The 765-nt window shown below is 74.4% G+C and overlaps 1 protein-coding gene across 1 annotated transcript in view; it reads right to left on the bottom strand.

Annotated features, from left to right (window-relative positions):
• Htt (huntingtin) overlaps positions 1-190 on the bottom strand; it is a 116213-nt gene extending 116023 nt beyond the window's left edge. The window contains exon 1 of the mRNA XM_013023885.1: positions 4-190. Coding sequence (XP_012879339.1) covers positions 4-68 — 65 coding nt within the window. The 5' untranslated portion in view covers positions 69-190. The remainder of the gene's footprint in view (positions 1-3) is intronic.
• Positions 191-765: the final 575 nt, after the last annotated feature.

Below are 765 nucleotides of genomic sequence, written 5' to 3'. Positions count from 1 at the left end.
TGCTGCTGCTGCTGCTGGAACGACTTGAGGGATTCGAAGGCCTTCATCAGCTTCTCCAGGGTCGCCATGGTGGCCTCCGGACCCACGGGTTAGCCCCCAGCGACCTAAAGCCCACTACCGCGACGCGGCGCCGCTCAGCAGCGCAGCAATGAATGGGCCAGGGCGCCGCGGGCAGGAGCGGAACACAAGTGCCCGGCCATCTTGGGCCTGTCCCGACAGCCCCCGCGGTGCCCTACGTCCAGCGACGCTGCGCCGGGGGCGGGGCAACGGCAGTCTCCGCCAATGGCCGGCTTGGGAGGACAGCCCGCCCCCGCCCCCGCAGTTCTCCAGTCGGAGCCGCCGCCTCGCCGAGAGGGCCGCGTCTCCTCCCCCCTCCGCCCCCCCTGCGCCGGGCGGGGCGAAACAGGAAGGGGCGGGGCGGTGAGGGGGCGTGAAATGCGAGGGGCGGTGCGTGACGTCAGGAGACGAAGAGAGACGGGTGGGAGGAACCGGAAGTGGGGGGCGCCGACCAGTCCTGGTGGGGGGGCGGGGCGGAAGGGGACGGGAAGCTCAGGAGGCAGCGGCGGAGGGCGGGAGCTCCGCGTGGAAGGCGCCTCCCCCAGCCGTCGCCCGCCTCGCTTCCCCACCGAGCCGACGGGACGGGCGGGCTGTGCTGCGGGGCACTCCCGAGGCGGGCTGGGCTTCCGCGTGGGGACCCGGCGCCGCTCCGACCTCTGCCCACGCCGTGGTCTCCTCCGGGCCGGCTGCCCTGGGCGTCCACGCGAG

Source organism: Dipodomys ordii, unplaced genomic scaffold (genome assembly GCF_000151885.1).
Source record: "Dipodomys ordii isolate 6190 unplaced genomic scaffold, Dord_2.0 Scaffold71, whole genome shotgun sequence".
NCBI classification, from domain to species: Eukaryota; Metazoa; Chordata; class Mammalia; order Rodentia; family Heteromyidae; genus Dipodomys; species Dipodomys ordii.
Note: the sequence above shows the minus strand (reverse complement) of the source record. Positions and strands in the feature narration are given on the sequence as shown.